Here is a 22,129-nt window from a genome sequence, read left to right as displayed (position 1 = left end):
TGAATGCTGCAAATAAATACAAATTAAATATATGCTGCTTTATATTTTGCTAAACTACGCCGTTATCTAAAGACATATATATATATAACCTAACCTCACGGACAACGTTTTGATCGAAAATGCGCATTGATTATGGTTTCCTCGGAAAAAACGAGAGGCGCTGAAAGACCTTGAGATACGATATTCCAAGATAAACCAAATCGACCGAAGTATAACTAATCCTATTTTTTCTCGGTTTCCAAATGTTACGCAATACATCGACGTCTGTGTTGGCGTATCCAGAATCAGCGAAAATGAAAAATCATCGAAAAAACGTGCGCATAAATGTTAAAAGTACAGTTCTATCATTAGCACTGCACTCTGCATTGTAATTGCATCATGATTGTTGCGAATTCTTGCAGCAGGTGTGGACTATGGACAGATTGGCGCACACGATGTTGGACTTTCAGCGCGCGTCAGGTTGAGGGTTTTACCGCGTTGTCAAAAAGTGCAACACCACAATGTACAGGTAAGATTGTTGCACCTGTTTCACGTCGATTAATCTCTAATATCATAACCAATTATTAACATCGATAAATAATTTCGCAGGCATGGTTATATCGCGAAAATAGCTAGGTTATCAAAATTGAAATATCTTTTTGTCACTGTTCTCTGTCAAAAACCTTCGAAAAGAATTAAATTTAAAGATTTCGAAACGTTTTTCCATTCACTATTCTCTTTTTTCAGTTATAAACGGTTGGTTGAAAGTTGCATTTTGCAAATTGGAAAAAGTTACAAAGTCAAGGCCAATCTGAAGAGAACATTTATGAACCTAGGAAACCAAAATAGGTGCAAAGAATTTGAGGGCAGAAAACTTGTTGGGTAAGGATAGAAAATAGAACATTTAATAAACAGAATTTTTGTTTTCTGAAGCAAGCAACGAAAGTAATACTAATATAACCATTTACCACAGTTTCTCAATGGAGCAGATGTTCAAGGTCGTTGCTGATGTTGGTAACTACAAAACTTTCGTACCATTCTGCAAGAGGTCTGATATAATGTCCAAAAGCGATGGATTCCTGAGCGCAAGTTTGGTCATTGGATTTCCGCCGATAAACGAGAGCTATACCTCAAAAGTGACAATGATACACCCGCGTTTGGTGAAAGCTGAATGCAGTGATGGGAAACTTTTCAACCACTTGAATACGCTGTGGGTATTCAGTCCTGGATTGAAGAACAATGAGCAGACCTGCGTTATAGACTTCTCTCTCTCTTTCGAGTTTAAGTCAGTACTTCATTCTCAGTTGTCGAATTTATTCTTCAACGAGATTGTCAGACAGATGGAAAATGCTTTCATCGAAGAAGCCAAAAAACGGTACGGTAGACCATGCATCAAGGTTGTCAGACTGGAAAGATGATCGCACCGTATCAAAACTGTAAATCGTGCCATAATGTTATATAGGATATTCTGTATATACAAGAAATATATTTAAAAGTAAAGTATTTATTTATTGGTTAAATTACTTATTTCTTCTTTTGCCACCCTGATAAGAATCTCTACAAATGAACCTGCTTAGCAGACGAGATTCGCGGTAGGTGAATTTAAATTTCAATCCCTGGGTTGAGATTGGCTAGAAGAAACTTAACCTAATCTCAATTGAGTAGTAGTTCCCCCGTTGAAACTTCCACCTTTCGAATTACCGATAGAAGGAAAAACGAAACAGAAATTTTGCGAATATAATCTTGGCTTTTATCGTTATAATTCTAGAGAATATTGTCTAGAGGTTTTCTAATTCATTCTTATGCATAACCTAACCTAATCGCAATTAAGAAATGGTTCCCGTTCAAACTTCCACGTTTCGAATTAGTGATGAGTGGAAAAACGAAACGGAAACTCCGCGAATATAATATTGCCTTTTATTGTTACAATTCTAGAGAATAGTAGAGGTTTTCTCGTTCATTCTTAGCGTAACTTGCGGCACCGACGATTTAAACGATTATTATCAACACTGTGTGCCGGCGGTGTCGACCGAGATGTCAAATTTGTTTTACGGTCTGATTATAATACTCGGATTCACAGTTTTCAACGCTGAATGTTCGAATGGAGACAGATCAACTTACTACAGAGAATGCCTTCGAAAATGCTACACGATAAACTGCACTACAGGTAGGATATAGTTTGCAGGTTAACCTCAATCAATCGCTTGCTCAGATCCAAATTCAAATCACAAAATTTGGTGTTTCACAATATGTATGCTATATTTGATCACTCATCACTTTCATTGTTAAAATTTCACTTGAAAACCGTTACCCACCGTATTCTTATCAGCATTCGATTGTCTCAGACATGAGCTTCAAGGAAAGCGCACCTCTGGATTTAAGGCTATTATTATGGACATGCGACGACAACTGTCGTTACATTTGCATGTGGAAAACCGTAGACTATTTTGCTTCTCAAGGCTGGAACATTCCTCAATTTTATGGAAAGGTAAGAGTAGAGCAGTCATATTATTTTATACACAAAATCACGACTAATCATGGTGCGTGTTAAATTTCAGTGGCCATTTGCTCGAATGCTGGGCCTACAAGAGCCGGCTTCTGTAATATTTTCCATACTAAACTTCCAAGTGCATTACACGATGTACAAAAAGTTTAAACAGGCTATAAGACCTTCCAATCCTATGAAATTAGCCTGGAGTTACTTTAGCATTGTGAGTTGAGTTACTGGATAATTTTTTTCACGTTTAAATTCGATAATACAATTGATACAGGAGATTAATTTCAGGTGTGCATGAATGGGTGGATCTGGTCTACAGTGTTTCATGCACGTGATAAAACTTTCACAGAAGTGATGGATTATTCTTGCGCATTTGCCATGGTTCTAACTTTTTTATACTGTGTGATGTTACGGTGAGAAAAATTTCTTATCCCATTTAAAAGTAACATGTTATGTAGATTTTTCAATATCGACAAATATCGATTTGTCGATTTATCATTTTGATCACGATTCGTATTTTCCATTGAAAAATTACCTATTTTCGTTTTTTTAGACAATAATCACGTTTTCGTATTTTGATAAAAAATTGCAGCATAGCATTGGAAAACTATAGAGCAGTCATTTTTGTAACTTGCGGATATTTGACCGTACTCTATACACATCTGTCTCATTTATGGTCTGGGAAAATAAATTACGGGTATAATATGAAGTTCAACCTGGCCCTTGGTAATTTTTTTTCTTACTCTTGTGAATCTAGTTGCTAAATTCCAGCCAGCAAAGCTAAAACTTGAACGTTTTACAGGACTCCTCACATTCCTCGTGACAATGGCTTGGTGGTATCGCAACCGAAAAGAACTTGAACACGCATCATTGATTGCCTGGTTCAATATTGGGACCGTTTTAGTTACGTTACTAGAAGTTGCCGACTTCCCTCCAATTCTGTGGACACTTGATGCCCATTCCTTATGGCACGCTTCCACCGTACCACTGGCGATACTTTTGTATCGGTAATATTTGCGCACTGCACTTTTTGATATCAAAAAATATTTTTTTTACACTGATAATTTACCTTGAGTAGAATTCATATGCAATATTTTTAACAATAATGTCTCGAGCAAAAGATCTATTTATTTGTGAAAATTTGTCCAATGTTAAATATTGTCGATGATAATTTACACCTGTATTGACTATTCAATCGCGTTTTCAGATTCATCATTCAAGACTGCAAACATTTACAAAAATTGGCAGAGAAGATTTAATTGAATACCGATTGTATTCCGTTAAATAGCGCCGCTATCAGAAGATTGGAACTTGAATCAAAGTTATCATTATTTTGATTAATTCATCTTGGTTACTTTTTTTTTAGAGCAAAAAAGATTTCATGCCCATCACTGAATCGCGACGTTAAACGAGTAACCGAAATTTCGTTCAATTTGGGAAGTTTCAAATTTAACAAGTTTTATTTTTAAATTATTATAAATGACCAGTTATCTTTTAGCGCGACTCTGGCTAATTTAATTCCATATACAGACTTAGAATTTTTGTTTTACTTTCAAAATAAAGTAAAAGCGAGTTAATTAGCTTTAGACATTCTGAATATTAAAAGCATATTTATTAAATATAACAACACAAATTGAGAGTTGTGTCAACTTGAATCTAGGGGAAGTATAAGTTGATGTGTATTTTTTAATAAATTTTTATTACTAGCTATATAATTATATATATATATCTATACTTTTTTTTATATAGATATCTAAAAGTATGAAATTGGAGCACCATGTGGTAATCGATGATGTGTACCCGGATAAAATTAAGTACAAAAATTTTTAAAATTGTTATATCCAGGATATTAAGATTTGATTGTGGTTAGTGTAGAAATACACTCATGCACGGTGTATAAAAAGTGCTATAGCATATTGCAAAAACACTATTGATTATTTGATTTAATATTAAATTATACTAACAAAAGGTTAAAACAATTCTAATTAAAGCTTAAAACTTCAGAAAAATTCCAAAGTTCAAAGATGCTTATGAAACTTTCCTTTTTTCTTTCCTTTTATCGTACTAAACGATTTGTATAAAAATAATAATTACATGAGTCAAATCACTGGAATGTACTGAAAGTTTGGCTCTAACGATGAAGGTGAAAAAAATTCATTTGCGAATATTGACATGGTATAAATATTGAAACTCATTCGACGAGTGTTTATAGAATTACGTTTCATAAGCATCCACCACTCTTTATCAGCTTATTTTTTGATAAAATTGACAAGATATTATAAAACGTTGTTTTTGTTTGTCAGCGTACAAGCAATACAATATAATATTATTTTGTTACTTCAGACTATATTTGTTAAAAAAAAAAAAAAAAAAAAAAAAAAAAATGAAACCACGAAAACGGTTATTAGACGTTATTAAAATTCTAATTCTAATGTATAAATACAGATGCCAGATATATCAATAACTACGTTTGAACCTTGATCAGCTAGGTGTATTAAGCTATTTGCCAAAAGTTCATTGTCTTGTTGTAAGTAAATACAAGACACGCCACTATCCATGTAATCCTAAAGAATGGAAATATGTACACATTTTTTATTTTTTCCGTTTTATATTGACAGAGTTTTAGCTCAAATAGACAAATTTATTTCTGCATATTATGACGTAGATGAAAATTGTTCAATTATTCCGATAACTCATTTTGTAATTTATGAATTTTTATTATTTATATGGTGCATAAAGTAGTTAGTTTGGGAAAATATTCGCAGCTGCCTATTGGTTCAAAATTCCATCTACTTTTTAATTACAGTCGGAAACGACCAGTGTGTAAAATATGATTAAGTTATTTTAGTACCGTTAATAATAACCGTGCTGTCACAAATTTGAATTACGTATATAATGTATTATCCTTATGTTCATATGAAAAAGTTGTGCTGATATATACCCTGTACATGTATAAATGCAATTATTAAGTATCGAATATATATGTTCACACATAACATTGGGTATGAGAGACTGATATACAAAAGTGCGTGTATATTGCTAGTTAATTAAAAGATTAGTGTTTTTTTTTTCCCATAAGGGGCCATCCGTAAATTACGTCACACGTTAATGGAGGGGGGGGGGGTCAAAAGCTTTGTGACGTCACATGTTAAAATTTACAATACTAAAACACGAAATTTATATATAAATATTATTTAATAAAAATAAGAAAAAAATGAAAATAACTGTTTTCTTTTGATTATTTTTAAATACATGCATAAGTTTTAAAAATTTGTGACGTCACATCAGGGGGGAGGGGGTTCTAAAAATGTCACAAATTGTTACAAGGACAGGGGGAGGGGTTTAAAAGTTCTAAAATTCGTGTGACGTAATTTATGGATGGCCCCTTATCTAAACTTCTTTATAGTATTTTTATTTTATTTTTTTCTGTTACTTTCTTTGCTAATTATCATTCGCTTCAGGGAATGTTAATCCTATTCCAGAAGTAGTAGTAATATACAATAACTCATGGCAGTGATATGTGTAATATGGTAGTGATTTATTATACTTCCTATTTATATTCACCTAATTCCTGTTAAATTGTGCTCAAAGAAACATATTGCGAAATCTGGAACTCGGCCAAGCAATATCAACGAAGCTCAGAATTCACATAAATTGTTTCATCCGGTTTTGATTGATCGTCAAAGAATTAGAGACGGAATCGATACTATATCATACAATTATCGTCAGAATTGAAAAGCTGAACTTGGATAAGTTCATTCGTTACACATTAACCCATTTTCATATCTTTTATAAGTACAGTTTATACTAGTTTAGTAAAAAGTTGATTAGCTGTGTCGTATTACAAAATATTATAGAATACCAAGTCAAGGAATTATTTTTCTGTAAAAACCATGTGCGCTATTGTTGTAGATACAGAAATAGCTGTATTAATGAATTTTTTTCTTGTTATAACGCTTGAATTTTCGTCGAGTATATAATTATATGTACCACAATTTCGTACATATCACAGTACACGAGTGATGGATCGATATAACAAGGAAATTTTGGCGTTCGCCGTAGTTTCGAATTTTTAGATTTTACAAATATATTGTTTAAAAATCTATAACGAATGTTAATGAATATATTGTAATATTTTTTCAAAACAATGTTATAAACCTGATTCCCTAATTCCTTACATTTTACTCATACACTTGTGGTGGTAATTTTCTTCATTTACCACCAAAACTAAAGCACTCTGACGTAGTGTTATGAAATACCTCTCTTGTCAGTCTTACCGCAGTTATTAAACTATCTAAAAGATGTACAGTAAAAACATTTTGTTTTTTTTTAACAAGAACACTTTGTTGTCTCAAATTGAAATACTTATGCATAAATCATTTGTTTGCGTACGAATCGTTTCTAAAGTGTTGTTAATAATAACGCGATTAATTTAAGGCACCGTAGTAATAATTATTATGATTTCATTTGATCTAACACGAATATTTATATTGACAACAGGGCGTGTTTTTCACGAAAAGACTGCTAGTAACTTAAATAAATTCGTCTATTCTCAACGAAGATAGACTCAGTCAAATAAAGATTATATTGTCTATGACATTATTAGTAGTAATAAAACAAGAAAAAAATAATAATTAATTAGGCAGTTATCAAATTTTCATTACTTTGGTCGCATCAGTACTTTTTTAATACTATTTTTCAGCCCTTTCTTCACACGTTACCAATAGTCGATAAAAATATTCTAAATGTTCGGCTCCTTTTTTTTTTTTTTTTTTTTTGTCTTTTACTTCCAAATTAAGTAAAATGTAAAGAAGTAGTAATTAATTTTGTACCCAAACGTTACCTAATGTGAAAATAATAATATACGTATAAAATATATATTATAAATACGTAAAATTTTGCAGGAAATAAACGAAAAATAATTTTTGTTAAAAAAAAACATATTTAGCCGCGCTCAGAAATAGATGAACCAAGAGATTATCATTATCACAATATGCATAATAACAATTGGCTTTAAATATCCTCTTTTTTTATCGCATTTTTTCTTTCATTTTGTTTGTTTAAATACCAACAATAAAAACGTAACATACATAATCAATAATACGCTTATACCAATTTTTTAAGGCGTCATTGGATTTGATCTATGAATGATTAGCCGATAATAAAGTGCGACAAAATACTAGAAATTTTTTTTCAGTATCTTCTCAATAATAATAATAATAATAATAAAAATAATAAATTTTCAACATAAGTACCTCAGTGCTTGAACAGTGCTTCGTTCTCCGGGTTATCGTCTCTATGTTTCTCAAGATTACCAGATAGTGTGGGATCGGGCCTGCGTCTCTTGAAGAATCCAAGTTTCCAGAGCACGAGTGTCAGCAGAATAAGAAGTAACAAGCCTGCCACTATAGCCACAATAATTATCCATATCGGCACTGGTTCCGCGTCTTGCTGACCCAGTAAACTTGGATAAGCTATGGTTTCCGCCTAGATAAACAGACGTTGATTTTCCATGTCGATTTACCAGTGAAAATACTGAATGAATAAACGTCTAAGAAGATAAGAATTAGAACACTTACGACCGCTTCGTCGTCTTTCAGATTTTCCTGTTCTATGACGACGTTAGACGGGATAATTATTCTTGCATTTGATCCAATCCTAACTTCATCCACTCTTGGATAATCTTCGACTAGCGTTGAATTCCAAAGTCTTGAAAACAAAACGAATTTCGTAATAAAAGTTAAATAACTGAAACTCATTTTCAAACTTGTCTATTTGTAATCGACTCGGGTGTTTACCCAAGTTACAAAACTTACCTGGCCTTAATTGCGATTACTGCTTCTTGATTCCTTTGCAAATTATATATTATGCACTTAATATCGAAACACTTTGCCGTGCTTGCTTTGCAATTCTGTAATAATCATAACAATAATCAATATTTATACCTAATCTGTGATAACATAAGTTCAACTCACATATAGAATTTCTCATCGTTAAGTCTGCGCTACTTTTACACTGTGAATATCCTAAGTTTTTGATAATTTGATAAAAATAAGAACAAAATATACCATAGAGACAATTTGGTGTCTCAGACCATCTTCGCCAATCATCGTCTTTGTGTTTATTACTTTTTCAGTGTCTCTACGTCTTCGCATATTACTCGAGCGATTCATGTAGCCGTTAAGTGGTGAGATAACTGTGGTCGATGGAAAGATAGCGTCCACATCATCGAGACTAAGACTTCCTTGTAATCCGAGCGGATTAACGTCGTGCTCGTAAGGTAATGAACACTGACCACCTCCTGAGGCTATAGTAGATTGAGAGAAAATAGCGCATTATTCGAAAAGGTAAAGTTACATTAAAAAATGGCGAGGTATGAAATTATTACCTTGTACTGTTGGCAATTCTTCCAAATAGAGAAGCCATTTGCCATGAGGTTTATCATTAGCAACTTCGTAAGGCCAGGATATGTGAACTTCGACGATGTTCACTTTCCACGGACCTTCGTTGAATACTTCGTAAACATGTGACACTTTTGGTCCAACTTCATGCAGATGTTTTATGGCAGATTCGCCAATTACAAGTCCTCCGTAATACGTTCTTTGTATATTCCTAAAAAGAAACCGTGAAGACATTGTTTAGGACATAATACAGGCACTTTTGAACAAATTCAACACATTTTTTTCAGCAGTAAAAATAGATATATACAGCAACAGTTTTATAAAGGTGATTTTTTTTTTTTTATTTATCCGCCATAGCTTACCCTTGAATGGATAATTCAGCCCTTTTCGAGACAGTGGCTTTTAAAGAAATGGGCTTCTTTTCGATGACCTCTTTTGACGTTGAATTGACAAAAGTTATGAATTCAAGTTGAGACTCGTTGTCCCCGAGCCCTTTAGGGTCAAATCTGACTTGTATGTTCACAGACTGGTTCATTTTGAACGGATTCCCAATTGCGCAGACGACAGTGTTATTGTACAAGTTACAAAGGATCGAATCGTTACTTTTACTAGCAATATAGCTTAGGCTTGGTGAATGGATGATAAAGAGCTGGGCCTCGTAAGCAGATTCTCCAATATTTGTCACGTTTACATCAACGACAACTTCTTCCTTTTCGCCAAGCAATAATTCATAAAAGTTTGGCGCGGTTGATAACGCTATCAAAATGAAAAGCAAAACGTTCAGGTCAAACGGTATTTGATGCAGAAATAATTCGTTTTGATTAATCAATTGACTACAAAGCAATCAACTTACCTGTCAGATTTAACGCTGCTTGAAGCTGAACATTACTTTCACAAATATCATTCGATCCACATTCTTTTTGGAAAGTAGCTTCAAATATTCTCGCAGCTTCCTGCTGATTCAGTATGGGAAAGTTTTTCATTTCAGGCAACGGGGCTCCTTCAACCGGCATAACTGGTTCTTCTTGAATCAATGTGTAATTAAATCTAAACTTTATCGGGGATTGAATGTCACGTGTGTTTTCCTATAAAGATAATTTTCTTAGTACCTCAATTTCCACTTATTTCAAGTACGCAAGTTTTATGTTATATCTCTACAGTCTTACCTTTAGATAAACAGTGTCAGATTGGCAGTGCACCACCCCTTTTGGATCCAGCGTTACTGTACGATTGATAGAACTTGGACGTAGATTGTCATTTTTAAACCAGACTCGAGAAAACTTTCTCACTCCTGAATAAGTTTCTGCTTCTATGTAGTAGTTGAGTCGGAGATTTTGCGTGTCTTCATCTCTGACCAATGAAGCGGTTTTGCAGCAGGCTTCGAATGAGAAACTGACAAACGATTGTATCAGTACTTCTCTTCAGATTGTTGGCATCCTTTTTCTGATACTCGTTTTATCGAAACAACTTTTTTACTCACCACGTGTAGTTAGAAGTAGGATCAGCAGGACATCCATGCTTGTTTGGATCTATTGGCGCGATCTTTTCTTGGTAAGTCAAATCTTTATTCTGATATCGAATGTAGGTTGTAATATCGATGATCTTTCGAGACCTGAGGAGGATAACAGCGTTGTCGTCGTAAGCGCCGACTAAAAGATCTGGATATCCATTTTTATCCATGTCAATTCCCCCGCTTAAAGAATACCCAAATGTGCTGAGGGAGGTTGGCATTTGACTCGAATGAATCACCTAGAATCATTATCAAACATTCGATCCAAACGTTAGGAAGTAATACAATACTCTATTCTACATCGAGCAGAATGGGCCGAAAATTTTGGAGACAAACCTGAGATGGAGAAGTGATTAAGCCATCTTTAGACCCAAGGTAGATATAAACTGCCCCCCTGCCTTCGTAAGGCGCTCCAATAGCAATATCTTCGTATCCATCCTTGTTCAGGTCCCCCAAATTGGTCAGAGCAAATCCGAATCTGCAAAAGCGAGATGGAACAGGTTGTATACTTTTCGGCATTTCTAACTCAAAACTGAACACCACATTACAGTGACGTCTGAACTAACCGTGACTCCTCGCGTCCAATTAACTTGATTGGTTTGTTGCACTTTTCATTCTTTGTTGCGTTTTTGCACAGCATTGTGTAAACGTAAACCGCCCCACCCTCTGCTTTGTTGAAATAAAACGGTGCAGCTACTACAAGATCTGTGAGGCTGAAAATAGGAGGAAAAAGTGGTGAAACAAATTTCGTTACAATATCTCAACTTGTCAATAAAATTTTCTGTAAATTTTAATTCAATGGTCAAATTACTTGTCTCCATTAACGTCAGCGGACGTTATTTCGTATCCGTAGCTTGAGGCGAATTGCTCGCCATCCAAAATCAAGTCTACGCTCATTTCTTCCTGATTGTGATGTCTTGACAATAGAACCACCTGTCCTGTACCGTTAGATCGGGGTGCGCCAGTGGCGTAGGAAGTGTTTAGACTAAAAAAGTTACCTGCAGCCACGGACATTCCTGTGAAATAATAAAAAACTAATATAGAGAGCCGAAAGGACTAATGCAGGGACTTGGGCCAATCGAATCATCGTGCTCACCCAAGTAGCTATACTTGTTGACGGGAGAAGCGTCCTGCATTGGGGCATGATAGATGGTGTTGTCACGATCCAAAAAATTGTCTGCAATACTAAAGACAAAAAGGTTTCCTCTCCACGTGTGAGGGCCTGGTGTTCCGATCAGTACGCGGTCTTCTGACGTCAACAATCCGCTAGTACCTGCCTGGCAGTATCCAAACTCCTCGTGAGCTCTATTAATAAGACAAGATAGATTATTAAACATTGGTATCTTTCAGGAATTGTATTCGTTGAAAGGTTGAAAGCGAAGTAGTCTAACTTGTTTGTCCGTCTGCCAGAACAGGGCTTCTTAACATCTTCGAATTCCAATTCCTTAGTCAAAATATAGCAAAGACCTTGACCCCATCGTGAATCTGGCGTTTTGACAATGTAACGATGAGCACAGACCTGAATAGGTAATAAAATACCAATAAATATCTATGCCTGTAGACATTCAATCATTCTTGACCCTGCAGTGGAATTTTTTCTTACTCACCTTTGAAGCTATGGAAAGATTTAAATGAATTTAAACACCTACCATAACTTTGCCGCCAACACCTTGGCTTCTAACAGTCACTCCAAGCCACTGATTGTCTTTTATTTCAGATTCATTATTCGGTGCGACCAAATCTTCGGAATCGGCAACTGAAAGTAATTTATATATTGATAAGTAGTGCCCTTCTCTCTTCTCAACACAAGACCATCATGATGCATCTCCTTTACTCCAGTGCGTTCATATGCTTTAAACTTGCGCCAGTAGCTGTAGCTTATTAGGTACATAAAGTGGAAGTAAAAAATGTTTTTAAATAAACGTATCGTCACAGGAAAGGTTACAGTCAAAATTCGTGAGTTACACAGGATGTCGGGAACTCTATCAGGCCTCTCTATCTTTAGATAAAGTAGGTATGACGAAAAAAAATAATTTAAAACAATTTAATTGGGTCAGTCAGAAAGTGTCGCAATTCTAAATATTAAAAAGTGGACAAAGGAAGCAGCAAAGCTTGGCTGCATAAGAATTGAGCCACTCAAAATATAAGCATGAAAAATTTGTGCAGCATGTTACTTTGGTCCGGCGTAATGTTATTTTTTGTTATTGAACAAGTCAACTCACTAATTATTCAAATAATATTTACCATGCGCGATTAATTGTTAGTTGTTACCAGATATAAATGAGATGTTCACAAAGCATTCTGATTTTGCAATATAATTATTGATTAGCGCATCGAACATGCGTCAAACATTAGGGTCAGACAAAATGGCTAATGAATATGATGACGTAATTTTTCCATATGAAATTCTACTGTATCGAGATGTTAGATCACATTGATTATAATAAAGCTGTATAATTATTAAAGATAGACGATAAGGTATCATTCTAATCACATATATTCAGCACCATGAGAGCTGCAAGACTAACTTCTGTAGTTAGTTGTTATGTTTATTACCGCAATTTCTACACCACAATATTAAATGAAACAAAGAGTAAAAACGAAGCAAAGAGATAAAGAATTGGAGATATTGACCGAATATAAATGAAAATGTAAGACACAGTAAAACTAGGCCCTTTTGGTCGTCTCCCAGCTATAAATAAGAAAATGAAATTCTGAACCAACAACCTGTAATTTGATTACAATACCATTTCAGGTATCGCGTCGTTGATCCGAAACAATAATTAAATAACCTATAAACCCTGGAAAAATTCACTTGCCAAAGTCTTCTTCAAGGTTCTCGAACATGCTTCATTTCATCGGCGAACATTGGCGTGCAAAATGAGGTAAAAAATAAAAAGAAAAACGAAGAAAAATTTCTGCAAACATGAATTATCCAAAAAAATTTTTAAGTAAATAAAGATAAAAATATTTCATTGGCAATCAAATGTTCCTTACTAGTGTCTCATTTCCTTAGAACTCCATTTGTTAACTTACTTGAAGTACTTCGAATTCCTGCTGCTGCCGGGTTGACCAAAACATAATTGTAACATAAATTATTCACAAATAATAGTACCAACATAAAAGATTACAGAGAAAGTTGTTTGATAGATGATAGTAAATGAGAACTAACGAAGATTTGTACGATTATCAATTATCTTATATTAAATTACCGGTTCTTCCATCAGTAACAACTTGTTCACAATCCAAAGTATTCGTGGTAAGCGGACATTTCCACAGAGCTCCAGATCTGTTCGTTCCAGGCTGACGATTTTGATCCAAAGGAGCGCCAACCAGCATCCTATGTCACAGGTAAGAAAAATTGAATTTAAACATTTAAATTGGCATAAAAATTTACAAACATGTTTGTTTATCATGCTTGATTAAATATGGAAAAAGTGAATTGGAATGAGGTACTGATGTGACCGTTTAACAAAAGGAATGAGCGAGTAAGTAAATGTAAGAAACGTGACTCGCTATCATCTAGGAAATAAGAGTCGATACAATCTAAAAAATGCTGACTATTAAGCTTGTCGTATATTCTCAAGGCTTGGTTAAAAAGATCCGCAGAGTAAAAAAGTGTGACAAAATCAGTTTAGCAATAATTCACAAATTTTTGAATGACATAACTGAAAGTCGTTATTTGAATATCAGAATACACAAGAGGTGATAACATGTGAGAAAGATGATAACGATAAATAAATTATTGGGTTTCGGATAACTGAAAACGGGGGTAAAATATATTGATAAAATAACAGGAGGAATTTAATCTATTGCGAAGAGTTACGCCGAATATCTGGGACTTACCAACTTGTGGATTTTTGGGAATCATCATCGGAAACGTCTTGGTGTTCGGCTACAGAGTAACCAAAATATGATCCTGCCGAGCCTCGTTTGATAACAGGTATTCGGTACTCCAAATTAAACCCGAAGACATCGCGTGATATCGAGAGGATTAACAGTGTGGATATGAAGTATTTCTGCATTATAAAACTAACAGGAGCTAGTATTAAGTGCCCATAAAAGCAGTAACGCTACTTGCTACTGTCGCCCGTCTGATGCTGCAACAAAAAACACCGTTCCTCGCCTCAATCGAACGCACACTGATGTTAACTGACCGAATGCATTTACGCACACCATGCCAGCCACCGAGCAGATAGTCTATACATAGATATACCCACGCGGGTACGAAAGGAGTGAATAGACAGAGAAGCTGATTGATAAGAACCCAGCCGCCACTCAACAGTGTTGCCAAATCGCTGTCGCACAAGTCTCCTAAGGTAACTGTGAAATCCTCCCAGATTCTCCTAACCCACAAAAAAAAAATCCTCCTAAATTTTCTCCTGAACTTTTCGACTGACAAAATGCGACTTCAATTCAAGTTTGTACAGTTTGACGTACATAATTGGCATGTAGAAATAAAATCCATCTTTCAGAATGAGCTGTCTATATATCTAAAATGTTCTACCCTACCAGCAGTTATGGCATTTGCCTTACCGATTGAATCTCAAAACTCTCTCAAGTGGTCGCCTTTTCGCTCACCGTACTTGTCTCACGGAAAAATAACAAATATATCAAGTAAAAATCAGAAAATTGCCCAAATTCTTCCTGAAAAAACATACTTTCGTACATACTTTCTCGCCCATCTTGCCTCCGGAAGTTTCCAATTCCTCCTCCTAAATTTAGCGGGAATTCTTTTAATCTGGCAACACCACGCCGGTTGTTTGTTCAACCGGCAGGGATGACAAATTTTGTTTGCCAATAAATCAAATTTTGTGAAATCCGTGAAGCTGAGTGGGATAACATTGAATATGCGAATGAAATATATTTTCTAGCCAAATCATGTCCGTCGTTATGTCACATTTTGCGAATTATCGAAAACTTGCCGAGCTTTTTGTTTTATTTCTTCTAGGTTACTCGATAGATTTTTAAGGTAATGCCTTACATGCCCTGTCTTACCGATTGAAATTATTCCGATTATGTTTTAGCATTTATTATGCACACTGACCGTGCTTATTTGAAGTTTTTTTTATTTCCGCTTAGTCATGCAATGCATAAACAAAAATCCGAGCAGCATTTTCGCTCCTCGCTTCATTCGAAAAACTACAACAGCTCCTGGCTGTTGCCGTCGGAGCAAGATTTCAAATTTGTTGAAACCAACCTGATAACCGGGCAAAGGTGGAGTTTGCTCAATCTATTTGACTTTGCACACTACAGCGGGCGCCAAAGTCCACGTTGATATTCGGATCAGATCTGCATTGTTTTCGTTATTTATAGGCAGTGGCGAGAGTGGGTGGAAGTTATTCGTGGAATCACGGGAGAACACTCGTTATCTGTGGTCCACCAAAGAATCTACGGAAAATACACATATACAGGAAATGATCTTTGACAGCTGTCAGTCCAAACAAGCAGTAAAGAAGTCCATCCGTTTACACGATCATCAATTCAGAGGGCTATTCCTGGCCACTATTTGTTGAAACGATCGACCGTACAATCATTCTCTACAACAAAATGTAATTCAGATATACCACGGTAAACCTACTCGCCGATGTTTTAACCAGTTTAAACCCCGATAAAATGCCTACCTCAAATTGAGTACAGCCACATTTCAATGAAGCTCATTGATGAGCTACTACTCACTTCGTAGGAGGAACGGAGTAAATATAAAACATATGTCATGTAAGTCAGGCCTCGAATGAAATAGTTTCATTTTTTTCACACAATATTTACAACCCTGAAAAAAAAAACCAAAAAACATCCAACTGGTTATCGTCCTGCTTTTCCATTTCATAATTCACGCTGCACAAATTTGCCGCTCATCAATCACTCTTTGCATTGCATCAGATGTAGACAGACAAAGTATGATATCATCAATGTTTCAAGTTAGAGCTAACTTCAGGCCAAGAGGTTCAGGCTAAAACCTCAGTTTCATTACTAACGCATGACATCATATTTGGCCTCATCATACGTGCTAAAATCAGAAAAATTGACTTCAAACCTTATCGTATCTTCAATTTCTGAGAAGATCAAGTGATGTTGTAATGATGAGTTATAACTGTTTATCACAAACTATGACTACTAGTATTTTCCTGTTATTCATGACCTCATCTGTTCTAAATGGGAAATTCAAAGTAGTAACGACTTAGATTTTTGTCTTCGTCCAGGTTGTACATGATGATGAGAGTCAACTTGAAGACATTGCTGCTTGTCCTCGTTGCCTCTGTTTGCAGCTCTTTATTGACCTTGTGGTACTACTGCGGGTTAAAAAATTCAGATTGGAAATCAACCCTGCAGTACAAAGTGAGTAGACTGATCATCGCGTAATGAAAAAAATTGACAAAATTTTCTCCTTAGTCTGGTACGTCATACAAAATTTTTGTATCTACATAGCACAGTGTACTTGATCGGGCTAGTAATGAACTCCCAGGAAATGAAGAAATCGACTGTTATATCAACGGCGAATATTCTATTGGGTGTCGAAAAGAAGGGGATGAAGTTTACTTGCCATTCTCATTCATCCATAAGTACTTTGAGGTGAGAACAATTGGACTATAGACTGATTAAGGAATGGCAGGAAATGTAGCCAGGTGTAGTCCAAAATTGTATGAGTAGAATCTCCTGCCTTGAAAGTCAACTTAATCCATTTTCCTTCTCACCAGTTCACCTGAAGCTAAATCACTGAAACACTTGAATTATTTTCAGATATATGGAAAGCTTGCAACATATGACGGTCTACAGAGATTCGAGTGGTCTCACAGCTACTCTAAGCTAGTGAGTCCAAAGGGTAAATACGACCCGCGAGGGGTGTTTATGTACTTTGAGAATTACAATGTTGAGGTTCGAGAAAGAGTAAAGTGTGTGAGCGGAAGTGATGGAGTGCCAATTTCCACTCAATGGGAAAGTCAGGGTTACTATTATCCAACACAGATTGCCCAGTTCGGGCTTTCCCATTACAGTAAGAACCTGACCGAGCCAGAACCACATAAAAAAACAATTGAGGATTCCGATAAGACTCAACAAACTTGGACGGTTCCTCAGGGGTCGGTGGTTTCGAGACAATATGATAAACTGGTCAACAGTCATGTTATGAAATATGCCACTCCAGAAACTAGCAGCTCTGGTATATCACTGAAGTTTGATCACGTGCTTGACCTGGTACTGAAATTGGACTTGTGCACTAAGGACAATGGCAGCGTCACCGTTGTACTTCAATCTAGGGAAAAAAAGGATGTGTATTATCTGCACTATACAACAAGAAACTTAGTTATGCACACTAGAGACAATCATATTTATTATGGAATTGGTTTGTCCAACAACCGTTGGAAGCATCTCACTAGAGATCTAGTAGTTGATTTGCAGAAAGGGCTTAATTTGAATGACAAGACAAAGAAGAAATTGTCACGGTCGAAGCTGAAGGTAACCGATTTTCCAAGTCTGAAATATTCCTCCATTCCTCCTGCTGATATTCCAACCCTAGAATTTGTTATTTCTAATTAAACATCTGTAACAGAAGCTAAGATTGCCTGGTTGAAAAATCTAATCAACAAGGACTACAATAACACTGATTGTGAGGCATCTGGTAGAAACCTTAGCCAAAGTCGTGGATTTAAAAAACTAGATCCAAGGAACCATCAATAAGCACGAAGTTAAGGGTGTACAGACACGTAGGTAAAAATTGTGCCAGGTCAATCAAAATTATACAAGCTGTCCTCACTTTCATTTTGAACATCTGTGTAAAATTTGTAAGCGATTGTCTGAACTATACCAGAGTTATTTTATTTCAAATTTCTTGCGATTTTACATTGATTCTTATAGGAAACTGTCAGGCTCAATGTAAAATCGTTAAAAATTAAAAGTGTAATAACTCTGGTATAGTTCAGACAATCGCTTTAAATTTTTACACAAGTGTTTAAAATAGAAGTGAAAACAATTCGTATAATTTTCATTAGCCTAGCACGATTTTGACCTACACGGTTGTACATCCTTAACGTCTTACTTGAACCTCCTAAACACATTTTGGTGTGTGATTTTCAGGCCATCAAAATAATACTTTATGGTTCTGGAATGATTGACAATGTGACACTCTCGACCAGTGAACATATGGAACAATTTTATGACGCTGCTCGTTGGCTTGCTGCTAATCAAAATGTGACTTCAGGGGGTTGGCCCAATCCCGTTAGACGAAAAGTTGCTACTGGAATGGCGACCCTGGAACCTGGATGGTAGGGTTTCCTTAATTGAACTGATTAGACCTAAAAAAAAAGAAACACAATTCAATGTTAATTGCACAATAATTTGACGTTTGCGAAAATATCTAAACCGGCCAATTACCTGACGAATTCATTAGAAAATTTGTAAATTTAACGAATTTCAGGTACTCCAGCATGGGTCAAGGGCACGCCATCTCAGTATTATCCAGAGCTTATTACCATTCTGGCGAGAAAAGATATTTGCAGGCAGCTATCAGAGGCCTACGACCTTTCAGATTGTCTTCTGCGAAAGGCGGAGTGGCTGCTTCTTTTCTTGGTAAATACATTTGGTATGAAGAGTATCCCACGACACCTTCTTCTTTTGTACTTAACGGTTTCATATTCTCACTGCTTGGCTTATACGATTTGAAAACAATAGCATTAGGCAAAGATGCCGACGAAGCATCGGCACTTTTTGACCAAGGTATGGCGTCGCTAAAAAGCATGCTGACACTCTATGATATGGGTTCAAGAACTACTTATGATTTACGTCACTTTACGCTCAGAACCGCGCCAAATTTAGCCAGGTGGGATTATCATGCAATACACGTCAATCAACTTCTATTACTAAGCACGATAGACAACGACCCAATTTTTACCACGACTGCTGAACGTTGGATAGGATATATGAACGGAAAACGTGCCGCACATAACTAGCTCAACCGATATAGTATTATATCATTTCATTTTGCAGTATTCAACATTCTTTTTCCATTATTATTGGCGTATACGTTTTATTGACTCTACTACGCAATCACTCGCAGCTAAACACAATATCACTCAACATGTTAGTTGAATATTACAATTAATTTATATATATTATTTTAGTAATTTTATTTGGCAGAGTTGAATGACTCTGCATACTGCATCAAAAACACCATACCCAATAATGCATTAATGCTTCGTACCACCTATGGACTACTTCATTTCTTTACTGCGTCTTTAACTTTCACATCGCGACTGTTATCGGCGCGTATTATTTTCATTATTTATATTAAAGAATATTTTTAGACGAAATAGGTGCTTGTCTTTTGTGCTACAAAAGCGTTAGTTTCGTATTTTGACCGTATTATATTTCACCGCTTATAATCTGTGTATCTGACCAATCGTGCTACTCTTAATAACAATCCTTTCTTCATTTTGTAATCAATCTACCAGTCTCACCAACTATGTGTGAACAAAGTTCCGACTAAATGATAGTACGTGACTTAAATCATATGTTCACTTTTCTTAAGATTCTATAATACATGGTATTCATTTCAAATATAAATATTATCTTTTTACTGTCGATCCACTGAGATAGAAAAAAATTCAATCACTCAAAGATGCTCCTTCCAATGTCGAACAGTGAACTCAAATGACGATTGATGGTAGATACAGGATTTTTGTGAGTGAGAAAACCGAGGCTGTGACCTATTACTTATTATTTTCATTTTGTATTAGTATTCCATAATTTTATGTACAATTGACTGCTGAACTCTTTGAATTGCAAAAATATGATAGAAACAATTGTAGAGTAATGGAATTCTGACGGTTTTTCGTTTTGCTGCCTAAAAAGATAATCAGTTATCACTTTAATATTATACTATGTTTATATGATTTCGGAATGTGAATTGTATAGATGTAGACCATAAAATTGTACAAAATATGCCACACATATGAGCTTTATGAATCCAACATGTGGATGTTATAATTTATATATATATATATATATATATATATATATATATATATATATATATATATATATATATATATATATATATATATTTTTTATTTATTCAACGCATAAACATTGAGATTGACGTTACTGATTAAAAAATTTTTGAAGATTTCCATGTATTGCATCTATGGAACGCCTTAAAAATTTTGGATGTAAATCTATAATTTATTCCAAATTACTAAACGGAACGATTCAAATCATGTGTTTCAAACGATTTTTATTGCATCTAATTTTTTTCTCAGTTGATACTGAAAAGTTACTCAATACTCGATTGATATTCAAATTCTTTTATATACTCTCCGTTTATCAAGAATTAATGCGTTCAATCCAATGTATTATACATATAAGTAGTTAAATTTACTTGAGCAAAAATGTGTTTGAGAAAGTATAAATACATAATTCATGGTTAAAATTTTACCAAATTGTAAATTTGAAAATAACATGGTATAGAATGCTTAAATCCACTATGCATAAGTGGAGAAATATTAATTCCTGATTTAAGTAGAAACTTGTTACGATAAAAAAATTCAGTTGCAGTCAGGCACATTGTAGTTCTTGTGATGAAATTTACATCAATAGATGTAAACGTAATTAAGTGCAATGTATAATCATAGAAGCAAGTCTACCTATATTTTAGCCGACTGTAGCAGTTTCTAGGTACAAAATAGTGTGTGACATTATTTAATTAATAAGCGCAACTTTAGGAAATGCTTGTTGCACATAATTCCAGCAGTGTTTGGATCAAATATAAATGAGACAGGAGTATTTACATGTACGATAAGACCTTCGTCTCATTTGTATTTCATTTGGCATCCCCAATTCGTTTTGCCCGGTAAACTTGTGTAGATATAGAAAGTAGATAGACGCGAACGGGCATATTCTATACTCGACGAAGGTATAGAAAATACTCTAGATTTTTAATGTAAAAGTAGTAACTTTCTACGAAAGTGTAAAACAAGGCTTATTGTACTTCATTCGTTACGTTATGTAATTATTTTTCTATTCACCGACTACTGTTAAAAATGAATCAATATCTTGTAATACTATTTATAATTAGATAGATTGATAACCTAATGAAACAGGGTAGATTTTAGTGATAATGCGATTACATAGATCTTGTAGGTATTTTTTTTAGTATGAACTCTAGATATTCAAATATGTTATTGCAGAATACTGAAATTCTTCGCTCGTTTTATAACTCTGTAACACTTTATTGTGTCTTTATTACACTTTGAGGATATTATAGATATGGAATTTTCATTCATTACTCTGCAATAATATAGTATAGTTTTTCACTGATTGCAATACTTTTGTAACTTTTATACAAGATTCAGTTTTACTTACCGGCAATCAGTTGGTAGTTGAGATGAGAATAAATATGAATATATAAAAATTATAACACACTAACACTAACACTAACACTGTCTACACTCTCTGGCATAAAGACTTATTTCTTATGTATCAACGATGATATTATGTTTGATAATTGTAAATATTGTAAGTTCAACAATTAAAAAATAAACTCAAACTGCATTAAAAATATTTGACACACTTTAACGGGCTTTGTGAAAAAATGTGAAACTTACTTATACCGAAAACAGAACTTTGAATGATATTAGGTAATAAAATGGTTCTATAACAGAATTTCTCCAAGTACGAACTTATTTGTACCATTGGCTTTCAGTAATTAAGAAAATCTTTGCGTGAGGTAGCAGATATTTTTCACATTCC

General features: G+C 34.8%; 4 protein-coding genes across 8 annotated transcripts; 3 read left to right on the top strand and 1 right to left on the bottom strand.

Moving 5' to 3' along the window:
* The first annotated feature begins 164 nt into the window (after positions 1-164).
* LOC124176092 (coenzyme Q-binding protein COQ10 homolog B, mitochondrial) lies at positions 165-1,499 on the top strand. Of its 2 annotated transcripts, none has more exons than XM_046556940.1 (4): positions 165-314; positions 405-508; positions 727-861; positions 953-1,499. In XM_046556940.1, exons 2-4 carry the CDS (start codon positions 501-503, stop codon positions 1,395-1,397), a joined length of 588 nt encoding a protein of 195 aa, XP_046412896.1. In that variant the 5' UTR covers positions 165-314; positions 405-500; the 3' UTR covers positions 1,398-1,499. The 2 variants fall into 2 exon arrangements, with proteins under 2 accessions (XP_046412896.1, XP_046412897.1); XM_046556941.1 differs by having other exon boundaries at positions 173-314; positions 402-508.
* Positions 1,500-1,611: 112 nt separating this feature from the next.
* Positions 1,612-3,981, top strand: LOC124176087 (post-GPI attachment to proteins factor 3). Of its 2 annotated transcripts, none has more exons than XM_046556929.1 (7): positions 1,612-2,146; positions 2,325-2,467; positions 2,538-2,690; positions 2,765-2,889; positions 3,069-3,202; positions 3,279-3,483; positions 3,684-3,981. In XM_046556929.1, exons 1-7 carry the CDS (start codon positions 2,014-2,016, stop codon positions 3,733-3,735), a joined length of 945 nt encoding a protein of 314 aa, XP_046412885.1. In that variant the 5' UTR covers positions 1,612-2,013; the 3' UTR covers positions 3,736-3,981. The 2 variants fall into 2 exon arrangements, with proteins under 2 accessions (XP_046412885.1, XP_046412886.1); XM_046556930.1 differs by having other exon boundaries at positions 2,047-2,146; positions 2,309-2,467.
* A 39-nt stretch (positions 3,982-4,020) lies between these two features.
* Positions 4,021-15,702, bottom strand: LOC124176067 (integrin alpha-PS1). Of its 3 annotated transcripts, none has more exons than XM_046556886.1 (19): positions 14,234-14,572; positions 13,600-13,727; positions 13,424-13,447; positions 12,037-12,143; positions 11,779-11,906; positions 11,484-11,692; positions 11,199-11,403; positions 10,954-11,100; positions 10,724-10,865; positions 10,358-10,626; positions 10,044-10,269; positions 9,731-9,962; positions 9,240-9,633; positions 8,865-9,088; positions 8,545-8,783; positions 8,293-8,387; positions 8,056-8,185; positions 7,732-7,963; positions 4,021-5,040 (listed from the first exon to the last, which is right to left on the bottom strand). In XM_046556886.1, exons 1-18 carry the CDS (start codon positions 14,410-14,412, stop codon positions 7,733-7,735), a joined length of 3,309 nt encoding a protein of 1,102 aa, XP_046412842.1. In that variant the 5' UTR covers positions 14,413-14,572; the 3' UTR covers positions 4,021-5,040; position 7,732. The 3 variants fall into 3 exon arrangements, with proteins under 3 accessions (XP_046412842.1, XP_046412841.1, XP_046412843.1); XM_046556885.1 differs by lacking the exon at positions 4,021-5,040 and adding an exon at positions 15,588-15,702 and having other exon boundaries at positions 5,478-7,963; positions 14,234-14,487; XM_046556887.1 differs by lacking the exons at positions 4,021-5,040; positions 13,424-13,447 and having other exon boundaries at positions 5,478-7,963.
* On the top strand, positions 15,666-20,383 carry LOC124176075 (D-glucuronyl C5-epimerase B). Its single transcript, XM_046556903.1, has 6 exons — positions 15,666-16,105; positions 16,591-16,726; positions 16,817-16,960; positions 17,129-17,842; positions 18,461-18,648; positions 18,801-20,383. Coding segments are annotated over exons 1-6 (1,716 nt in total). The 5' UTR covers positions 15,666-16,103; the 3' UTR covers positions 19,333-20,383.
* The last annotated feature ends 1,746 nt before the right edge of the window (positions 20,384-22,129 follow it).

Source organism: Neodiprion fabricii, chromosome 2 (genome assembly GCF_021155785.1).
Source record: "Neodiprion fabricii isolate iyNeoFabr1 chromosome 2, iyNeoFabr1.1, whole genome shotgun sequence".
NCBI classification, from domain to species: Eukaryota; Metazoa; Arthropoda; class Insecta; order Hymenoptera; family Diprionidae; genus Neodiprion; species Neodiprion fabricii.
The sequence above is the reverse complement of the archived record's forward strand: the minus strand, read 5'-3'. Positions and strand labels throughout refer to the sequence as shown.